Source organism: Apteryx mantelli, chromosome 1 (assembly GCF_036417845.1).
Source record: "Apteryx mantelli isolate bAptMan1 chromosome 1, bAptMan1.hap1, whole genome shotgun sequence".
In the NCBI taxonomy this organism is placed as follows: Eukaryota; Metazoa; Chordata; class Aves; order Apterygiformes; family Apterygidae; genus Apteryx; species Apteryx mantelli.
This window is the reverse complement of record NC_089978.1, coordinates 13293769-13311851: the sequence shown is the minus strand read 5'-3', so window position 1 is coordinate 13311851 and position 18083 is coordinate 13293769. Positions and strand designations below refer to the sequence as shown.

General features: G+C 41.6%; 1 protein-coding gene across 1 annotated transcript in view; it reads right to left on the bottom strand.

Moving 5' to 3' along the window:
• Positions 1-5372: 5372 nt before the first annotated feature.
• Positions 5373-18083, bottom strand: part of PANX1 (pannexin 1) — a 30636-nt gene continuing 17925 nt past the window's right edge. The window contains exons 3-5 of the mRNA XM_067289624.1: positions 13177-13400; positions 11761-12422; positions 5373-7889 (exon numbers count right to left, since the gene is read on the bottom strand). Coding sequence (XP_067145725.1) covers positions 7804-7889; positions 11761-12422; positions 13177-13400 — 972 coding nt within the window. The 3' untranslated portion in view covers positions 5373-7803. The remainder of the gene's footprint in view (positions 7890-11760; positions 12423-13176; positions 13401-18083) is intronic.

Here is an 18083-nt window from a genome sequence, read left to right as displayed (position 1 = left end):
ATTTGGGAACCATTTGTTTGCAAAGATAACAATTCTTCGAACACTTAAAGAAATCCATTAGGAAACAGTTAAACAAATGCCAAGATTTTACCTGCTGTATAAAAGCCATGATCTTGCAGATGGTCACAGGGTAGCATTTAACTTTTACACCTGGCTATGAAGTTCAACATATTGTCTGGAGCTTTGATTCATGGATTACTAACAATCCCTCAAGATGAAATTTACTTTCCAACTCCCCTGCACCACTGAAGTAGCGCTACTGGCTAGCGCTATTATTCAGTCAAGGGCATAGTGTGTCTGACCCTCACACAGAGCGAAATGCTTTGGTACCTGTGCAATGCACATAAAGGCTACGCAGACTCAACTGCCATCCATCCCAAACCACAGAGACTGATGAGTTTCAGTTTCCACTGTGTTACTTTAACCAGCATTTGCTCTTAGACCAAGCCAACACTCCCCAGAAACCTCTAGCTGCAAGAGGGAAAGCAAATCTGAGGGGCTGAGGTGGTCTGCATATAGCCCTTTTCTTTCCTCCCAGCAAGTTTGTCCTCTTTGAAGAACCACGGTGCCAGGAACTCCAGGGCAATCACCCTGCAGGAGAGCAGCCGAGCTAGTCCATGTTGGACACCAGGGCTTCTCACCACCACCAGCACACAGTGTCTGGCTCCTCCTGACCGACAGCCTTGCATTGAGGAGCTGGTAGCAAGTGCATCAACTACTCACAGTATGTGAACTGAGCCCTAAATTGACAAGCTGGAGAAAGATGTGGGTACCATAAAAAGCAATGGCAATAAAATCAGTAAAATGTTAATCTTACAGACTTCATAGCTTTTTTATTAGCTTTTCCATGCTTCTGTGCTGCCAAAATGAATAAATGGCAAAGCATCATTTCTCTCAGTTCATCTGTGCATGTGTCTGCTGCATATCATAGCTCATGCTGGCTGTTAGGTCTTCTGCTATCTACAGAGCAAAACAGGCAAACAGGATATTCCTTAAAGGACAATAGCGAACCCTGCAGTCATGCTTCTTCAGACTGGTCAACCTTGGAGCTCTCTGGACTTCTTTCAAAAGAATGTCAGCTTACTTGTCACATAAAAGAAAAAGTCACCTTTCACTTTGTATTTCCTGTTTCTACATCATTTTAAAAAAATGTCTTAGCTTCTTAGATATGTGGAATTTTTTTAAAAAGGATTTTTTTTTAATTCATTGTTGAAATGTCTATGAAAGCTGGCTGAGTTTATAACAATGCTGAAGTATTTTATGAAAAACGTCAAGTTTTTTGGAAAATTTCCATGTTAAAATTTACATCTCAGCTTAAAATTCAAATACATCTTGGCCAGCTGTAGCTTGCTTGAAATTTCATGCTCTGTAGTTCCCTATTATTCTAACAAAAGATTAGAAAAATGAACATATTTTTCTCATTATGTTTCCCTAGACTCAATATTTCTCTGATATTGATAGAAAATTAATGTTTGTGCAACATTATAATAAACATACAGCTTTTAAAGAAAAGTAATATCACAAAGTGGAACTATGAATTCATTCTTAATTTTGCTTCCCAGTGTGTACATTTATGACACAGTCTTCAATTATGGGATGACATGGTAGTTTTTCCTGATGCCCTGCTTTATCTGGTGCACAGGAGGGCAGTGTTCAATAAGCAGCTACTTAATATTTTCTTTCTGCTCTCCATGAACTGTGGATATGCACCCTATTCAAAGCCTGATCTGAATATGGATGCTTTCTGTGCTTATAATTGTGAGTCCCTGGTGCCAGAGCTCCATCTGGATGCAAGAGAAGTGGGATTACTGAGCAGTATTTAACATCCAAGTCCATTCTTGGAGCTGTTACAGAAGATTCTGAACTTCTAGCAAGTCAGGCCCGTCACAGCTCCAAACAATCCTGACAATATAGAAATAATGTATGAAGCTCAGGAGGTTGCTGTGGTCTGGAAGGGAAGGGAGTCAATGGAATTCTACCTCTCAGCCTCCTGCAACAAGCCTTGGAAGAGGAAAACATGTAATGGGGAGGAGGAAAGAAACAGCTCAGCACTTCACTGAAGGCATTTCAAAACATTTCATACTTCATCCCTGAATTTAAATCTGATCCAGGACTGAACCATAATGAGTATGGAGCTGTAGCTCAGGACAGACTTGCGTGATAATGCAAATATCCTCCCTGGCACTTACTTTTTACAAGATCTTTCCTCCCTTCTTTTGATGCAGTTCTAGCAATGTGATTAAAAGACAAGCATTTACTTCAGAGAGTAGGAACAATGGTCCTTCCATTGAATGGGGGAAGCCCAGTTTTGTGACAGTTCATCAGCTGGTCTAAGAAGAGGAAGAGGTGAGAGCTGCTGATTTTTGTGGACCTTTGGCAGCAGCTGTGATGTTAGAGTTCATCTGTCTTTGTATGTAATAATTGGTGTGTGAGGAGACGTGCTATAGGAGGAAGCAGGTTGTCTAAAGCTGGAAACCTGTTGCTGCTGCTATGGGAGTATCAGAATACTGTGGATTGGTAGAGAGTGTGCCTGGATTCCAGCTTTCCCTCCCTCCTGTGAGCCAGTGAGTCCAGGCAGGGTCTGGACAATCCCTGCTGGGAATTCAGCCAGAATGGTTTGGGGGTATGAAAGCAGGGAGATAGTCTCTCTCCTCTCGAGAAGGACCTTTTCCTCCAGAGGAAGGAAGCAAATCTGTCTCTTTGGAAAGAAGCAACTTGTGTCTGCAGGATGCTGTGTATCAGAAAGGAACTTCCATCTGAGCAAAAGAATGTATCCGTTTCTTCTCTGCAGCTCAAGGAGGCCGTTATCAGATGGATAGATGTAATGGACATCCTTCTTCAGAAGGAATATCTAGAACAAGGGGTTTTGATCAGCTCTCCTGGTTCTTGGGTCAATATGAGAAGGTCCAAGATTCTTCCCAACTGACCAAGGTTAGGTGTTTCCCAGGACACTGTGTGTCTGTGTGGGTCTCTCTAAGTGTCACCAGATATCAGGGAGCTGTGGAAGCTGTTGACCTGAAGAAACCTAGACAGTAGTATACAGGTAGAAGGAAGGTTTAAGGCTTTATGTTTTTTTCAGGTAACAGAATAGAAAATCACGGGCCTGAGAGTGTGCTGAGATTCAAATGAAGCCTGGTTTCCTAAGGAAGTGAGGCTTTCACCTATTCCCTCTGGTTTGGTGGGTGTAAGTGAATGCTCCTCTAACAAGGTCCAGTTCTTGCCCATTCTGAGAAGGCAGGGGAAGTCTAGAAGCTATTCAGCTCCTGGAGATGTTGTCCAAAGAAGCAGGGGTTTTTAAAAGGCAGCCTTGAGTCCTAAGCAGCCTGAATCCTAGCCCTCCTTTGCTGCTACAGACTCTCTAACTGGAATTCAAAAGTTGGCCTTTGCCTCCATGGTGTGTTCTGTGTGGTGAGTGTGTGTGTTGTTGGTGTTGACTGTGGGTCCAAGGTTTGAACTTCCTCTGGAATGGTGGAGGGGAGGAGGGCAAACATTCAAGAAGAAATCCATATCCTCTAACTTGAGCTTCTAGATATTGCCTGAATGTAGCTACATCCCTCTGGGCTCTCTTTGGAGTTCTAGATTGAAATAAAGGCAACTGATGGCAGAACAGGAGTCTGTGAGAGTCAAGAGGAATGTCCTCCTGAGACAGCATCTTTCTCTCCAAGAAGTCTGCTGGGGCAAAATCTGCCCAGGATGACTTGCTCAGACTAATTCCTTTTTAGCCATCCAAAGTTCTCAGTAAGAGAAGACCTGACAGAAGAGTTTCTTTTTGTCCCTCTCAAGGCTGATCCTATTATTTCCTCTAAAATGTGCCTACTTCCAAAGCTCTCATATGAGAAATACTAAGAAAGATACTAACCATAAAAGGGAGCTTTCATACTGTATCCTGCTGCAGGTTGGAGAAGAGATTCAGAGTCTTATTGTTGTTTGCTTGCAACTCTTCCAAAAATCTGAAATGTGGAGACATTGACTGTTAATGCAGGACATGATTTTTTTTCTCCTCCAGCCTGGATTTTCCCTGCTGACACTATGGAGTTTCTGTGTTCTCATCTGGGGCCTGAGAAGGAGGCTTTTGGGGTTTGACTAGATGTGTTTAATAATTTACTTATGAAACCAAACCTGAAGTTCTCTTCTTCCAGTCAGTGGTCACAAAAGGTTTCCAAACATAGCTTGGGGTACCTGCCTGTTTTGTACCCTAGGAACTTTGCTCCTGTGAATGGTAAAGAACAATATATTTCTTGGCCTTGCAAGATTGCATATCCCACTCAAGTATTCCTGGTCTGTTCAAGGTACCACAAGTGGCGATGTGGCTCCAAAATGATAATTCCAACCCACTACAATTCACATCCCCAATTTGGGGGACCTCATTTTGTGGCTTTCTCATGGAACTGCCGGATGGTCTACTAATGTTCACAATCCTTAAAAAGAAGATAAAGTAGATACTGACTATTGTCTGCAGGTAATTCTTTGCAAAATGGTAGAAGAACCTTCAGGTATCCTGTCTGGCTTCTCACATCAAGCAGGTTTTAGAGACCCTGTTTCTTATGTGCATTCAGCAGATTAGGGGCCATCAAAAAGGAAGAAAATGCCAGTTTTCTTTTAGCTTGGTAGAACTGAGGATTATGGAGTGTCCTTTCAAAGGGTACTTTGCATATGACTCACTGGGATTTAGAACAAATTAATGAACACCTCAGAGCTTGCTCAAGGCACAGCTTACTATCAACTGCTCTGAATCTGTATTTCCTTCTTTTTCTTTTAATCGGGCCCTCCTCTTGAAGGAGAATGAATCAAACAAAAGACTGTGCAGACCAATCTTGAGGCTCAACATTGTCATTTTACTTTCTAGGGTATTTAAAAGACAGGTGGATGTAACTGTTTCTAGAAAGAGTGTAGTGATGAGCAGGTTAAAGATGGACTTTTTTCCTTAAGATCTAAATTGGAATTTAGCTTATCATTTTAAAAGGGCAAAATGAGGAGTACCATTAAAATACATGTAGAATTGAGCTGGGCAGTTGTAGCCACAGATCTTAAAACAGCAAGATACAGCTGAAATGCTCAAGCATGCTGAGACCGTGGCCAGTTTTTAGATAACTTGCACAATAGATATGCTAGTTAGCATGTGCTGATGTTTTCTCAACAGTGACACTTTTAAAGGTTAAGCAGTTTTTGAACTAAAATTGTCAGAGCAAAATTAATTATGAGAACAAAAATTAAATAAACACAATAACTACTGTCCAAAGAGTTTGCTCAGGTTTCATCATCAGACTGTATGTACTGTACTAAGGTTTTTCACATGGCAACATGTCGTTGTCCCTGGAACCTTCAGTCACTTACGCTGTTGTAGTTTACAAAATTGATTTTATTTAAATAACCAAGAAAAAAACAACATATATTTTATTGAGCACTTTAGAAGACAAGACATTCACTGCAGTAAGTCATATTTTTAAATACAAATGGGGAATTAGTAAAAGGTAATATCCATATCCAACACGAAACACGAACATGTCACTTTCAGGAGCTTCAAGTTTTAAACACTAAGAATTCATTACTTATATCAAACAGTTCAAACACATCCACGTCACAAAATCTTAGTATTGCACTACTGCTCCTTGTACAGAATATGCAATGCACAATGTGAAGATAACTAAATAAGTTTCACTTCAGAACAACAGCATGTGTGTGTCTGTACCAGAATCACTAGTGAGTGGTAAACACTTAATGATCATATAGTCCAGGGAAGGAAGGCTTGCTTTCTTTTAAGAGTATTTGCATACTTCTCTCTCCAAAACAGAGAGTGGTTTCAGGTTTGCTGGGAGATGTATACAGGAAAATGCAGCAGTTCAGTCCACCACTATCTGACAAAAGCCCTGTTTCTTGCTGGTAATGCAACAGACATTAGGATTGCAGCCATGCTACTGTTCTATGCAAAGAGGTAGCATAATATTATGGCTTTAAAGACTTTCTATTAAATAAGGCTTGTCTTAGCTGAAAGTCATATAATAGCCAAAGAATTTTTATAATACTAGCACAATGTATATTATGACAGCACTTTGGGATCCACTTGTTTAAGAGCAGCTGCCAAATTCAAGTAGGTGCATTATCTCCTTGAAATCTGTTGCAGCACATAAAGATCAGCAGTTCTGTGCAAAAGTTCTAACACTGGTTACTTCTGTCTTCCCTCGTTCTCAGTAATATTGAGAATGCTAACATTTAAGAACAGAAGAGTGGATGATACAGCTGGACTGGAAAATGGAAGGCTTACCTAGCTACAAAAGAGGTACAACTTTGTAAAAAGACAGCCTGGAAGAGGTGATAGCTGAGACATTTCAATTACAATATCATAGACAATATGGAAAAAACAGTCACCATATAATATTTGTGAAGGATACACATAACCATTGTGGTGATTAAACCCCCACCCTCCCAACCTTGTATCTAAAATTCATGACAAAGATCATTTTAATGTTAACTGAAGGTAGAGGTCTTGGGAGATGGGGGGAACACATCAAAGCTGAATGCTGCTCTCCATAAACAGCACAATAACAAACTAAATTAGGACAGTTTTTCAGCTTACAAGTACCCCTTCTTTTGTTTGTTCCAACCCACTTCAGCATCTTATCTTTAAAATTAAGTCACAAGGTGTCTGGGAAGAACAACCTTTCATCATATTTACATTTACCTCACTTTGGCTACAGGGTGCTTAGCTCTGCTGAGGCACTCGAGTGCTACTATAATACAAATAAATCTTCTCAAGTATGTTTTCGAAGACAGCACAATTAATATTGTGTTTGATACTACAAACATATTAAAACAAGTTCCACACATACAAACATTAAAAAGCAATTTCTACAAACCATTATAAAAATGGAACAAACTTCATTGATCTTCCATCCAATCTCTAAGAAGGATTTATTAATCATTAAGACCAAATCAACTGAGAAATAGAAATTAACAGCACATTTAGCTTATATGCCATTAAATTTTGTAAAAAAAAAAAGTATGTTAAGACATTATTTTTCTTTTATGAATACATAGAAAGTTCAAAATCCCTAGAATCTACCCTACTCCTTTATACTAAGCCTGTTTGTAGTTTATTCTGTCAGTGCCAAGGAAATAATCCAATACTTCACTCTTGAGATGACTAATCAAGACATCTCCAGTAACCCAAGTGATTCAGATTTCTCCCCTGCTGTATTACAAAAAAAGCTGAACACAGCAACATCTATCTTTCCTGTGAAGAAACAGCCAGTATTTCAGTGGCCAGCCACCAACTGATACACAGATGAACCAAACTAATATTAAAAAAACTAACTTTTATAGGGCAGAGAGCTCCCCAAATGCCACACTTAAACTCCAGAACTGAGACGGCTGCCTCCCTTGGTTCCCCCTTACCCAAAATGGTATTTTGCCTTCCTGAATACTTTCATTATGGAACCCCATATAACCAACAGAGAGACATTTCACAGTGCAATGTCGCCATCTCTTTTTGGTATCTACAGTTATCTTTCCCATCTCTGTATGTTACATTCCTACCTCTTTACAATTCACCTATTACTCATAACAGGGATTTTTTTTGTTCTGGTTGTTTTTTTAATAAATAATGAAAGTCTATAAAATGCTTTTACAGGTATGTGATTGATGATTATTACATAACAAGTAGTCTGCAAACCACTTTGGCCTCTGAAGAATTGTCAGGATATCAAGACAGTTGCATTCAGAGCAACATCTTGTGTCCAGTGCAGTGAAGGCAATGGAAAAGCCCTCTTGTAATACAAAACTCCTGCCTGCTGCAACTGGAAGGCATCAGCACGAAGAATCTATAAGTCTTTGGCGAAGCTTTTTATCTTCTCTTGGACTCGCGTTGCCACTTGCATCATGGTCTGTCAGAACTAAACAGAAAAATCAAGCCATTCAGTGCATTCTCCTTTACAAATGAACTGCAACAAGGACAGCGCCACAACACCAGCTATCCTGTGCCACACTGGAGTTATTGTGTGTGTCTTTCTGCACCAGAGCGGCAAAATGCCAAGTCTGCAGAATAGCTTCATCTTCTTTTCAGTACTGCTGCATGCCATGTTAGCACAGGACTGGCAGCAGGAGCTCAGAGGCTGGAGCAGTGCCCAGTCCTCCCAGCCAAGACCCTGAGCAGCACCTCCAAAAAAACCATGTGTAGTACTAGGCCTGCTCTCCCACTTGCATTGCACAGACACAGGTGGCTGCCTTCAGCTGTCCCAGTGCAGTCAGGATGTGGCACTCAGTGGCCAGGAACGCCTGCAGCCTCTCCTGCCCTTATGGTATGGAGTCAGCATCTACCACTGCTTTGTCACCATGGTCACTTCTTAAAACATACTAATATCACTAGCAACAGAGGAAAACACAGGCAATGGGAAAAGCTTTGCTGATGGAATCACAGAATCACAGAATGGTTGAGGTTGGAAGGGACCTCTGGAGATCATCTAGTCCAACACCCCTGCTCAAGCAGGGTCACCTAGAGCACATTGCACAGGATTGTGCCCAGATGGCTTTTGAATATCTCCAAGGAAGGAGACTCCACAACCTCTGGGCAACCTGTTCCAGTGCTCAGTCATCCTCACAGTGAAGAAGTTTTTCCTCATGTTCAGATGGAACTGCCTGTGTTTCAGTTTGTGCCTGTTGCCTCTTGTCCTGTCGCAGGGCACCACTGAAAAGAGTCTGGCCCCATCCTCTTGACACCCTCCCTTTAGATATTTGTATACATTGATAAGATGCAGTGGATGTTGTCTACCTTGACTTCAGCAAGGCTTTTGACACTGTCTCCCATAACATCCTCATAGACAAGCTCAGGAAGTGTGGGCTAGATGAGTGGGCAGTGAGGTGGATTGAGAACTGCCTGAATGGCAGAGCTCAGAGGGTTGTGATCAGTGGTGCAGAGTCTAGTTGGAGGCCTGTAGCTAGCGGTGTCCCCCAGGGATCAGTACTGGGTCCAGTCTTGTTCAACTTATTCATCAATGACCTGGATGAAGGGACAGAGTGCACCCTCAGCAAGTTTGCCGACGATACAAAACTGGGAGGAGTGGCCAATACACCAGAGGGATGTGCTGACATTCAAAGAGACCTGGACAGGCTGGAGAGGTGGGCAGAGAGGAACCTCATGAAGTTCAACAAAGGCAAGTGCAGGGTCCTGCACCTGGGGAGGAATAACCCCATGTACCAGTACAGGCTGGGGGTTGACCTGCTGGAAAGCAGCTCTGCAGAGAAGGACCTGGGAGTGCTGGTGGACACCAAGTTGACCATGAGGCAGCAATGTGGCCTTGTGGCCAAGAAGGTCAATGGTATCCTGGGGTGCATCAGGAAGAGTGTTGCCAGCAGGTGGAGGGAGGTGATCCTCCCCCTCTCCTCAGCCCAGGTGAGGCCACATCTGGAGTACTGTGTCCAGTTCTGGGCTCCCCAGTACAAGAGGGATGTGGCACTACTGGAGCAAGTCCAGCGAAGTGCTACAAAGATGATTAGGTGACTGGAGCATCTCTCTTAAGAGGAAAGGCTGAGAGAGCTGGGCCTGTTTAGCTTGGAGAAGAGAAGGCTGAGAGGAGATCTTATGAACGTGTACAAGTATCTGAAGGGAGGGTGTCGAGAGGATGGAGCCAGACTCTTTTCAGTGGTGCCGAGCGACAGGACGCGAGGCAATGGGCACAAACTGAAACACAGACAGTTCCATCTGAACATGAGGAAGATCCCCTCTCAGCCTTCTTTTCTCCAGGCTAAACAGGCCAAGCTCTCTCAGCCTTTCCTCATAAGAAAGATGCTCCAGTCCCCTAATCTTCGTAGCCCTACACTGGACTTGCTCCAGTAGTGCCATGTCTCTCTTGTACTGGGGAGCCCAGAACTGGACTCAGTACTCCAGACGTGGCCTCACCAGGGCTGAGTAGAGGGGGAGGATCACCTCCCTCCACCTGCTGGCAACACTCTTCCTGATGCACCCCAGGATACCATTTGTCTTCTTGGCCACAAGGGCACACTGCTGGCTGGAAAGTGAAGTCCACAACAGGACCCAATCAGAATGAGAGGTATGTGGCAGCTACAGCTGACCAGAGAATGGCAGCTGCTTTCTCTAACAAATTTTAACAGAGTTGAGGAATAAAATCATGATTTTCTTTTGCTCTGAAGAAAAATGAACCCAAAGCCTTCAAAGTGTTTTTGTGAAATGAAAACAGTCTTGAAAGCTCTGCTTTTGATATAAGGTAAGTCAGATTTCCTATTAGCCTCTTCAGCTCAACAAGCAGAGATCTCCACCTTGGGCTCTTACATCTTCCTACTAAAACTCATCCACCTGTATTTTGGAAAAGGGACACATTTAAAAGGAGAACTATTTTCTGTGAGAAGTACTCCAACCTGCTCTACTAGAACTGGCTGCCAGAAGCATTTTTTCTGCATAGTTTAAAATAATTCTGAGTATCTGTTCCAAATTCCCTGTTGGTAAATTCACTTCTCCCCCTCCAAACCTCTGCCTACCAGAACTACTCGACAGTAGTGTAGAGGAGCCATCACCCTTTGGAAGACGCTTCTTTGTATTAAGCATAGGGCAGTCAATGGCAGAGAAAGTAGATTTCAGTTTTTCCTGCCTTTGAAACAGTCTTTTAACGTGCCCTCAGTACTGGCACTCGCCTACCCAGGTCAGCTGCTAAACATTTTAGAGCATTCTAGAAGTGAAGGACTTCATGAGGGTGGCAGCGCATGGGGCCTGAACTCCTTGATTCAGAGGATGCAGGTATCCCAACTGTTGTGCAGGACTGCTGTAACAGTGGCCATGTTTACATCAAATGGGAAGAAAGGTTCTCCATCTCTTTGTGCCTCTGTCTGGAGGTTAGGCTTCTCTTCTATAACTCTGTACTTGACCAGGAAACTGGGATCACATTTAAGATGTGCCACATTTTTTACCACAGAATCTAACACCAAGTCTCATATAATAGTGATTGCTCAGAACCAACCACATCTGGAAACTGATGGGAATATTCAAAGAACAGGTGCACTAATCCAGACTCAGACTCAGTTGATTTTGGCAAAAATCACTTTACAGTCAGCCTTCCTTTCTCTCTGCTTAAGGAGGAACAAGAGAATGTTTGGAGGCCCCAGTTCCATTTCATCTTCTGTCCTTTTCTGTTCCCCTACTAGTGGCATTTCTGAATATCAGAGTTGCTATTTCTATGTTAACCTAAGGTTTCTGCTATTCTACACTCATCACAGGGATCTTTTTTGGGGGGGGGGGCAAAATTTGTATGAAAAACAGAGGCAGCAGTTACTAATCTTTCAAACTAATTTCTAAAAAATGATATCATGAAAGCACTAACTTTCTCACTTGCATTAGCCTTCAAGTGCAACCTACTGTAGAACAGTTTAGTGTTCTACTGTGCAGGTGGTGGTAAGGCCTACAAGTTCAGAGCACCGAAGCCTGTTGCTCTTAGAATAGAGATGTCAGCAAGGACACCATCAACCTAACAGACACTTCAGCATCCAGCCTGTGCCACTGACTTGCAACACCACAATCCTCCTGTATGTAAATGAAGTTATAGCAGTTATATCACAGACAGAATAACAAGGTCTAAGCAAATCCATTTTCTTACAGAAGACATTAAAATAGTTTTGATAGGAATATGTATCCAGCTGAAGCCTGCTTTGTATTAATGGATTTTGCATTAATGGATTCCTTCTCTCTCTATACTAGCAGGTTTGGATTTTTTTTTCTTTTTCTTTTTTTCTTTTTAAAGAAAAAAGAGGTCACCTTACCTTGTAGCTCTGTTGCATCTTTTTCTAACTCTTCTACACTTGTTTCTTCAGGCTTCTCCGGCAATGGCTTCCCATCTACAGTATCTGTCTTAATAGTACCAAGGTTTATCAAAAGTTGCATAACATCAAACTTCTCAGAAACTGCAATGTTCTCCAGCACTTTGAGGCATTTATATGATTTAAGTTCACTTACGTTTTCCTCAAGAAAGAGGAGGTAAAGGCTTAAATCATCAAAACATTTTGACTTAACTTTCAGAACATCAAAAGTTGGCAGGATTTCATACACTTTAAGAATACCTGAATTCCATCGGAAGGGAACAAACATGGCATACACAACCAGAGGCATCTCTAGAAGATAGACTATCAAGTTAATGTAGCTGAGTACCTTGAAAACACCCACAGCAATAAGTTTGCATTGAACCATTTCTGGAACAGTTGTGTCGTTCTTCAAGATTCCGGTTTTGATAGTGCAGAGAAACTCATCACTCAAAGAGGAGAGGCTAATGTAATAGCCCAGATAGAGGCATGCAATGAAAATAATTACTAGGGTCAGTAAACGGCAGATAATGTATTTGATTATTAAACACTTGGAAGTCTTCTTTGTCTTCAGGTATTGCTCCACAATTGGGTATTTGAAGTGGCTTTCAGATATTTCCCACAAACTGAAAAAGAGAAAAACAAACCACGTAGGTTAGATACTGCATCATTCTCATCTACCTCAAATTTCAAATAAACCAAATATTCTAAAACAGACACAAGTCTGGATTCTCTCTTACAGTGACAAATCAAGGGTAGTTTTACTGAAGCCAATGGAAAAATAATAGAATAAAGCAGATACATGAAGAATATTGATAATTTAATACAGAAAAACCACTTACAAGCCAAATGAGAGCATCTAAAGCACTCATTGGAGTCAAGCACTAGAAGGCAGAAACAGTGCATCAACTTGATCAGAGAAGGGTTTTTTTCCTTTTGGTACTTTTTTTTTCTTTTTCTTTTTGCTGTTTTTTGTTTTAAACAGAAGCTTTGCAGATCTGATAAGGCAGGAGAAGACTAGTAATAAACTGTACATCACAGGGTGTGAGCAACTGCCAAGAACACTGAAAAATGAGGGCTACAGCCATCTCTGTTTCCTTACAATGTGGTAGTTAAACTAATTAACACCTGCTACAACAAAAGAAATCAGGACAACTCAGGTTATTAGTAATCTGAAAAACTAATAAAATGTTTTATTTGAAAAAAGAAAGTTATAAGTTCCAACTCCAAGTACATACTAATGATTTCACATATGTCTTATAAATTTGTTTAAAAAATGTACACTCAAACCTTTTCAATAAATTTCTATGAGAATGCAAACATTACATTTGCTAAGAGCTTGAGAAAAAGTGCAAAGAAAGACAAGCCTCAATATCTTACCTCTGGGTCAAGTTTTCATTAACATTTGGAACCAAGTCAGCAGGGTCCTTGGGGTCTGCACTGCAAATGCTATTAGCAGCCTTGATTGCCCTGTTATAGGCTTTGTCAAGTTCTTCCATAATAAATTTCAGGTCTGAAGAAAGGTGTGGTGCTGCAGTGAAGCGCCAGAACAAACATGGCAGATACAACAGGATAGCAACTAGCAGAAGGATGTATGGGAAAAACTAGAAGGAAGAAAAATATTAGATTATGTTCCACCTCTATATAAATAAGTCAGCCAGCTACCATCAGTCGCTATAAGCCTATTCAATTCCCTATGATTTTATTTAAATGCTTTTATTAAAATACATTTTTGTGGTTATCAGAGACATGAAGGGATGTTAATTTGACTAGCCTGTAATTATGTCCAGCTCTAGATAGTAAGCTCACTTGACTGAAATCCAGCATCAGTTCCTGAAGAATTTTAATTTAATTGTGATGACCGAATTTCAGCTAGTTTTAATGCATCTTTACTTCAATTCATAGCCACACATATGCGCATTCATTGAAAAAGTCCATGAAGAATTTCAGAGGAAACTTAGGATGAAACCATTAGTCAGTGCAAGCAGGGCAGCTTCATTTACATCAGTGGATCTACAGATACTTCACAAGATGAGAATGTCCCCTAATATTAGTGTGTTAACTTGCGTTTGCATTAATCAAGAAAGATTAAGTTTTGCATATGCACAAAATAAATAATTCGATGTTACTAGACACCTTATCCAGGAGAGCTGTTTCTAATAGCATCTATCATTAAAGCAAAATCCTATATTATTATTAATATTAGGAATGCATACAAAGTATTAACACACAAAGCAAAATAGCACTCAGCAACAGGAGACCATAAATATGAAGCCTCATTCAGGATGTTCACATTCTATACATAGCAGTCACTCTGGGAGTTAGTTGTTTGTGACAAACAGCTGGACAAAGCCATGAAAAACATAAAATAGCCACAGAAAGCAGAGAATGCTGTTTTTAAAGGCCAGCTTTCGCTTGCAACCCTCCTTACAGATTCATAATTCCACTGCTTCTGTTCAATAGTATCACAACCGGATCCTGGCCAAAGTTGCTACTTCAGGCTCTAAGTCCTCATGAAAAAAACTTCAGGAAAGGCTCACCTTTAAAAATGAAAGAGAAATCCTGCAGGGATGGGCTAACCCAGTATTAAGTTTATTTCAAAAAGCTAGTCACATTAACGAAGCAGGCTTGACTGCAGTTACAGCATGCATCCCACTAGAGGTGACTTTTCTCACCATCAAGCAATTAGCATCCACCCCGTACTGCTATATTACAGCTGTAGTCTGTCCCCACTCTGCTGCGGGGGACTGAGCTCCCAAGCCAGGGATTTATGGGATTCCTTCTAGTTCCTTCCTGGATTAACATGCCCAGTACTCCCACTGAATTCTATTTTTTCTTCTGCACCATGACACCACACTCACCTTATGCTGTCTCTGGGTGACATTCCTTCCTCTGCCTCTCCCACCAAATGGTTTGTCTATAGTCACCATCTGGAGTTTCTTCTCTCCAGAGCTCCCATCTGTGCCAGCAGCCAAGACTGCACACTTGAAGCACTGCTCTTCTCTTTGAACTGCTAACTGCTTCTAAACAAACTGAGCAAGCTCATTCTCTTGAAATCATGTCCTCAGTGTGTGTCATCTCCTAGCTCTCAGCTCTACTTGCCATGCCCTTCAGATGATCCTTCCTCCAAACCATCAGCCTGTGGAAGCTGTGCAGAGCTTGGCCCTCACTACTTTCTCTCTTCCTCCTTTGCACAAAGCAGGAGATATCCTCAGATCATCTGCTTTTTTCCAGATCTATCACTTCATCTATCACAGATGTAAAGCTGTGGTATGCCTTTTTTTTTTTTTTCCTTCAACTCAAACCCAATAGCTCAAAAATCTGCCCTTCTTATTTATCACTGCGGACAAAGCCATCGGGCTTCTCAGGTCAAAGTCCTGATGCTTTAGTCAGCCCAGACCTTTAGGGTCTCATAGCTAGGCTCTTTCAATCCTCCAAATTCTGTATTATCTGGAACAGAATCTCTCCTATCTATGGACACAGCTTAAACTTTTCTAAGCTCCTCAACCTAGATTGCTGCAGCGTCTTTCTCATGGGCCTTAGCAAATGCAAGCTTGTAAAACATTGCTGCAAAGACTATTTGACATCACTTACTTCACTGTCATATACCTCTTAACACCCCTCCAATGGTGCTGCAGGGGGAGAGAGACAACATATCTAATTTAGTAAAGAGTGGCCAACACATCCTACATTGGTTTAGAACATTTGGTGCCTCCACCACTCATTCATTTGAAATTTTACAGGCATCAGAGCCTTCTGATCTCTCCTTCTGACCCTCAAAATTGGAAACACCACCAGTAGTATTTGATTAATACCTTTTCAAAGGTATTAATTAAAAAATCTTATGCCTTAAAATCTTTGCCCTGAGGCCTACGAGGCACTCAGCAAGAGGAAAGGTAGTTGATACACTGAGGTCACTGCCCAAAGCCTCTACTGTTCCTCTACCCATCTATTCCTTCATATCTACAAAAAGATTTTGGGCGCATGTTCTGCACTTGGGTTGCACAGTGGCATCAACCCTGCTGTACTGCCCCAGGCCTCCTCCAGCTCCACCAGTATCCCCTGCTTTGTCGCAGACCCTTCGTGCAGAGCCAGCCTCTGCCCTCTCCCCGACTCTTTCCTACTGCCTCTTCACCCAGAAGCATCATACTGCTGGGGCAAAGGCATGTTTGCCATGCATTCACTGGGCCTCCCCTCACAAGACTCTTGTCACTCCCAGAGTTACAGCTTATGGCAGCATGAGAGACAAGCATGCACCCATTTCTTGATAGTTTCAAAGCCAGAAGAAGTAGCATGACCACAAGTTCAGCTCTCTTTGTTTGGAAACAAAAGTCTGCATTTGTCAAGCCTTCCACAGCATTTGATGTTTGACTCCATCCTTCTCAGATTCTGGCTTTTTTAAAAATAAAATATACACTTGTTCTATTTGTTAACAGTAGTCTTAGATGACTGGCAAATTGTTTTGAATCATTAAAATGTGAGGCCTTGAACTAACAGGCAGAATTGAAAATGCAAAGTCATTGTACATGAGTCAGGTTTCAGAGCAAAAGACTTGGATTATTCAGCTCATCTGACTAAATTTTACAGTCATGCACAAAGACTTCTCATTTTAAGAAAAGGACTCTGTGGTATTCATGAAAGGATCAGCATGTGAAATTTGCCTTTCTTTCATGGTTAATATATTTACTTCCAAGGCACTGAATACACAAATGGGAAGTGCTACTCCAGTCTTGGACAGTTTGTAGTATTTAGATTAAACAGGGAGTGTCACTGACCTCAAGAACTATAAACCCAAAGATATGGCAGAGCAAACTATCGCTCTAAAAGTAAAACTCAGTTTTTCCTTTGCTGTCTAGTCAAGTTCCTTTTCAACAGCAAGTTCACAATACTGGATTTAATGTGGCAAATGAAATTGAATAACTGAAAAAAGCCCCTCTAAAAGCAGATTAAAACAGATACATTAGAACAGATAAAATAAAATGCTCTTTTCTGAACTTCGTTAGTGAAAGCACATTGAGAGCTATCAACGTCATGTGTCCACTTGGGTGCCCTGACCCTTTCTTCGTTTCCACCTGCAAGGAGAAAAGAAAAGGACAGGGCAGGGACCAAGGAGTCCAGCACTGCTCACAGAGGAGCAGAGCTTCAGCTACATTATTCCAAGTTTCTGAAAGGTACCAGGCATAGATACTGTGTGATTATTACTAAGCACAAGAGAGACAAAACTGGCAGCACATGCTTCAGGCACCCAGTCCAGTGTCCCTATATGTTCTCTGCTAAGTACCGCCAAGCTAGTGGAAGCTAAAGATGATAGAAGCAGGTTCCCTCCTTGCACATCACCTGGCCTGACAGCACGTGGGGTCAGGCAGCAAGCTCCCAAGGAGGCAGAGCACCAGGAAGCCAAGAGGAGGAGGTCAGACAACTGCATCCAATTCTGTGCTAAACTGACAAATCTTTGAGTTCTGCGTGCTTTAGAGGCCGTGGCCAAACTCCTCCAGAAAGCCAGAGGCACCTCACACCTAAGCAGAATGTATCTGACAACTCACTTTCAGGGAAGCCCATGTTAACCTGTGTTAAAAAGGCACTGAAATCAAAGTCTCATCTAAGCAGAAATCGGTGCAAGGAAGGGCAGCAGACAAGGATTCATCCTCCCTCCTGGATGAGGAAGTGTGTGCCCAACATTACTGTTCTGGAACAAATAACCAAAACAGGTACTGCAAAATTAGTGCCTTTGTAACACATGGCTGTGGTCTGAAAGTTACACATCCCACAGGCTGGTCAAAGATGAAAAGAGGACCAGATCTGTCATGAGCTATTTGGTAACCTGCAGCTCCCACACTCCACCCAGCCCGGGAAGACAGAAAGTATAATCTTTCTGCACAATAAGAGCTTTGGAAATAGGGTGTACAAGGATGTTAAGATACAGAGTCTTGATCCAGCATCTCAGCACCCTCACCAATACATAAAACTCTTCTGTTCTAGAACTTGCACAAGCAGCTATAAAGGTTATCATTAAAGCAAATCAATTATGTACATCAAAATGCTAACACTTCACAGATGTGTGCTGTTTTCTTACATCATTGACCATAACTCTATCAAGCAGTTTTAAATCAACACTAACTACTATGAACTAAGACGAAAAATAATCATTAAGTATGGAGTCTGAACTCTGGAAATCTCATATATGTTTAACACACTGAACTGTTTTGAAGTCATGAACATTTATTCAATTGCCTACATTTGCTCCTCTCTTGAAAATTACTTGCACAAACTGAATACATATTTTCCAA